Source organism: Plasmopara halstedii (genome assembly GCF_900000015.1).
Source record: "Plasmopara halstedii genome assembly, contig: Scaffold_2061, whole genome shotgun sequence".
Taxonomy (NCBI): Eukaryota; Oomycota; class Peronosporomycetes; order Peronosporales; family Peronosporaceae; genus Plasmopara; species Plasmopara halstedii.
The window spans coordinates 156218-161212 of record NW_020188969.1 but is presented as its reverse complement, the minus strand read 5'-3'; the positions used below and the strand labels follow the sequence as shown (position 1 = coordinate 161212).

At 43.4% G+C, this 4995-nt stretch overlaps 1 protein-coding gene across 1 annotated transcript; it reads left to right on the top strand.

The window, feature by feature from the left end:
• Positions 1-3864: 3864 nt before the first annotated feature.
• Positions 3865-4612, top strand: PHALS_02562 (FOG: Transposon-encoded proteins with TYA, reverse transcriptase, integrase domains in various combinations; the record flags this gene model as incomplete). Its single annotated transcript, XM_024716965.1, has 2 exons — positions 3865-3942; positions 4013-4612. The coding sequence occupies 2 exons, from the start codon at positions 3865-3867 to the stop codon at positions 4610-4612; spliced, it is 678 nt and encodes a 225-aa protein (XP_024582511.1).
• Between the last annotated feature and the right edge of the window lie 383 nt (positions 4613-4995).

Here is a 4995-nt window from a genome sequence, read left to right as displayed (position 1 = left end):
CACGCCGAGCATTGGGACACGCTGTCGTGACGCCGGAAGAAGCAAAATCTGGTCCGAATATTGCTTGCGGACCTATTGGTGTTTGGCAGACATTTGGCGCCAATTTTGAATAGCTTTGCTAGCAGCTTTCCAAATAGCTTAAGCTTAGCTTAGCTTAGCTTAGCTTAGCTTAGCTTAGCTTAAGATTTGAAAAAGCTAACGCTAGATAGCTCAGCTCCGAATACTGAAAAGCTAAGCTAAGCTAATACCAACTATATGCGAGCTCACTATGATGTGGTGGAATGTCAATACGTGCCGAGAGTCACAGCGTGCGTCCGAGGCTGATATGAGTCAGATCTTGATTTGACCAATGAGCATGACGTCCGCACTGGCTGATTGGAGGCCCCCAGTGGCTCACAACCGTGTTGCTGTTTTGGAGCAAAGGGTAGGTCAGCTAAACGGAATGATAGTGATGTCGCTTCACGAGATCTTCACGCCCGACTGTCTCGAAAGAATGAAGTCGTGATATGGCTAGCAAGAAGACATAAAACACGATATGTTCGCGTTATCTTGAGGAGATTCAGCGCATATATCAATCCCCTACTGTGAGAGATCCGACCTCGCGCATTGTACATACCGCAGACACTACATGTGACTTATTTAAATAGGTTCATTCCACGAAATAGATAATTTTATCCACTATGCATTCGTGTGTTGCGAGCATTGGTGTGATGCTTTTACGCATTCTTGCCCTCGGCTCAGTCTCGCTCCCAATGAGACCAAATCCACTTTGTTGGAACGTCGCCCAGGGTATTTCAAACTCATTTATGTTAAATGCAGTGAGGCCTGCAGAGAAATGTACGCGTCATTCAACGGAAAGTCAATGGTAAGGAGCGGCTCTATACATCACCATATTTCTCGCAAGTGCTTCGGAGGATATTTTTCTTATCACAATTCACGTTTTGCGTCTTTCCAATTTAGTTCCGGCACCGTAAAAAATGTTTCTTGGATATTGATGTAAATCGTGCACCGATATTCGATAGTGCTATCAACAAGCCACGATAACAAACAACTAGGCAGAAAACGACTTGGCTGTATCCTTACTGGTCACATTATCGCTGACAGGAGCAAGATTAGCCATCTTGACCAGACGATCCAAAGCGATCACACTGCCGGTAAATTTATCTATCGGACGTGTCATGTAATATACTTTAAAGAAACACCCATACTTATGAACTGTCAGCTGCCTGCCGAAAGCGGCAGGCTGGCTAAAGATGCCGCTGCAAACGGTGAATGTTCAGCCCATACCCGAGCACCGTTCGCAAGCTCTCAAGTGTTTATTGTTGTATTTCGCGACCGGAAACATATCGTCGAGATACGTTTTTGATCAGGCCCGAAAAGATGTATCACTAGACAGTCGATATCGCTGGCAAATTAGACTTACTCTTTTGTAGAATCTGCTGTTCCAAGGTATACCAGTATTTACGACTAAGATGGAAGTCGCTGTCTCTCGTCAGCAGTTACCACCAATCTGGGGAGGGCAACAACTACAGTGCTGCTGATCATGCAGTTTTGCAACGTAATCTTTTCAGAAATCGATAACTGCGGGTCCGTTTCGATAATTATAAGAATGTCCTAATCGCCACTTCTGGCTAGCCTTTCTGACTCAAATTGTTGGTGCTGGTGTGAATTTATTACCCTCTTCAAGTCTACTTCAAGCTTGTGCTGAGATAGGGTTCAGTGGCGTCAAATAGTAGGATGTGGTTCTTGTAGAACTTTTCAAGATGTCATGATTGCAACAATTTCCGTGCCAAATTTTTGTGGTAATTTTTCGGTTTCGGATCAATACTGAAAAATCCAAGAGCTGTTTGGATAACAATGACACTACTTAGATTGTCAGCAATGATTGGAGCTGTATGGTCCTGCTCTGGCGTACAGATATTTTCCAGAACCAAGGACATTAGCGTCTTTTAACATGCAATTCAGAGCTGGCTCATTCTTTACGCTTAACCACACTTTGTAGTCATTAAATATAAAGTTGCATTGGATGCCTGCAACTGTTTGCAAAGTTGCGAGCTAACCATTTCAAAACAGTTGTACAGCAAAGTGCACGCATGTTCTCTTTGGTCATAAAGAACTACATCTGGACGACATAGTTGAACACTTTTTTTTCAATGCGCTGAGAAGAAGATCTACTGAAAAAAAAGAACGGTCATGTTTTATTTTTGTTCCTTCTTTGCAAGAACTGGGAGCATGTAACTGATGTTTGCTTGTGAAGTGATTTGCATCCTCAGTGCTTCCTCTTCTTCAAAAGAAAACCATTGGGACTTCTAGCGACACCATAAACTTCAAAAATGGTCTACATCTACTTAAAATGACTGCTAGCACGTTCCGATTAAAATCGATACGTGATGCAGGCTTTGCAGTGTTCGCAGGTAGCACACTGTGCGTTTTGCGGTTGCAAGAAGTTTGTAAATCAACTCGTACGCCGTCACCATTTTTCTCCCTGTTTTTTAGTAGAGGCTGCTGCAGCATTAGCGCACTTCCCAGCAAGATAAACAGCGGATCCGTCAAAGGTAAGATCGAAGGAGACATCTGCTTGGTTGGAATCTGTCATTGCTCAAGCCGTTAAGCAGATACCAGGATACCAGCCGCTGTGATGATAGCAATGGCAGAAGAACGAGGAGCATATGATTATAAACAGATTGTAAAGTCCGCAACGGATCTGCGTTCGGCTAAGAATTGTTTTGTGTCTAATGAAACCCTAAGAAATTATAATACCCATAAGAGTCATAGACGGCTTTTTGTGATAAAACCCCTTGAGCCCAAACCAAATTACCCAACCAACGCCACCATTGATGAATAAATTACCTTTCTTACGAAGGCCTGCTTTCAATTTGTGCGACATAATCTATCTTGTTTAAAATAAAATTATAGAAACCGCATGACGTGATGCCTTGTCCCAGAAATCTCCCCTTTGCGAGTTTCTATTGTCTAATCAATGCCAGTCTTCTGCTCTTTGTACAATATTGTAATGCCATTATTTGGTACTTTTCCCATCTCAACAGTAATCATAGAAGTGATACGCGGCGTCATCAGCAGATCCTTTGCGTATCTTTCAGCGAAAACTTCTCACACAATTGTATGCTTTATTCTATTTCCTAGGCCTCCTCAATCTCTTTGAATTTTTGCTCGATGTCTGCTCCCGCACGGATAAACTAACCCACTGTTGATGGTTGATATTGGAAAACTTATTAGCGAACCTACAAATAATAATCGCTGTCTTGAATTAAAAGTTGGCAACTGTATGTAGTTCGCGAGTCAGCGTCAAAATAATAAAAATTTATGACCTTTTCAAGACAAGTTTGACTCCTTATTGGTAAGACTCATTGTCACATAAAAATGTTTGAGCTTTAAAATCTATAAAATTTACTTGTAAGTTGAAGATTCGATGTCAAATCAAAATTTCAATATCTTTCAGCCTGTGTATAGACTCATTCCAAACTATATACATGTTATATCTCTGGTTGGATGTAATCACCGGCACTTTTTTTAAATCGTTACTATTTGCCAGACCTTGTCATTACAAATTACTAATTTGCAGATCAAATTGGTCTCGTGAAATTTTGCCGTTAGGTGAGCAAATACAATAGATATTGTGTACAAACCATGAGTGAGTAGCAGAGATTGGAATTGTCTCCGATATCCATCTGGAGAGTGGAAAAGACAGTGGAGCTTGAGAAGGAAGTGCAAAGCAGAATTTGTAGCGGCACTCTTTAGCTCGCAACAAAACTGAAAAGAGTTGTATGAGATACCCGCGCCTTGGAAGCATGGGGAACCCTCCACGACTTCTTTAATCGCTCGACTCTTCACAACCGTGTGGTGATGACTCGTCGACTGCACGAGTTCAAGGTGGAAAGTGGGACAAGCATGGCAGAGCATCCGAACTCTTTTGGTGAGCTGGTAGTGGGACTCCAGACTACGGGAGAGCCAGTTGATACGTCAACTTGTGGTTCTACTCATCAGTCTGCAGGCAGAGTATGACTCGATTTTGGAGAATGCGAAGGGCATCACGTTGATTGAAGTCAAGGAGAAGCTGCTCAAGGAATCGGAGAAGCTGCAAAGGAAGGGAGCTACGGAGAAAGCGTTCCACGAAAATGTAAACGCTAGAAGATTCAAAGGTGGACGGAACAATGGACGAAAGGGCGGTCCTTCACGCGAAAACGGCGGATTCAAGGGCAATTGTTTTAACTGTGACCAATTTGGGCACAGGAAGTGGAGTTGCCCAGCCAGTAAGAGGTCTGACACCGACGACACGGTGTTTGCTGTTGGTGAAGAAAAGTCTTCAGGATGGCTGGTTGACAGTGGGGCAACTTTCCACATGACCCCACAGAGGAAAGACTTGTTTGATAACAAGGGCCTTGGAACTAGCATTGAAGCTGCAATTACAGATGAGAAGAATTTGCTCATTAAAGGAGCTGGCACGGTGAAACTGACTGGATTGGACGGAAAAGGCATTCGCATGGTGCAAGCTCTGCACATTCCCGGAATCGACAGAAGATTACTATCCGGTGGCAAGCTTGCAGAGATTGGTATGAGCGCGGATTCCTCACGTTCGTCTTGCGTCATCTGACACAAGAAGCAAGCGATTGCGTCACGTTTAAGAGTCGGAAGGTCGTATTTGCTTGACTGTGAGCAAGAGAAAGCATGTCTCGCTGAATATTCTGGGGCTGACAATCAGTGGGAGCTTTGGCATGCTCGCATGGGATACCCCGGCAAGGACGTACTGGTCAAGCACAACACTCAACAAAAGGAAGTCCAATTATCAAGCAACATGAGGAAACATTGTGTGCTGAATGTTTGAAGGGCAAGCGAACAATCACGGCATTTCCATCTCGCTTGATGACAAAAACGACACGTGTGTTAGAACGCGTACACACAGATGTCATGGGGCCTATAAGGACTTCCTCGAAGGGTGGTGCCAAGTACATTCCTTCGTTTGTGAATAATTTACAA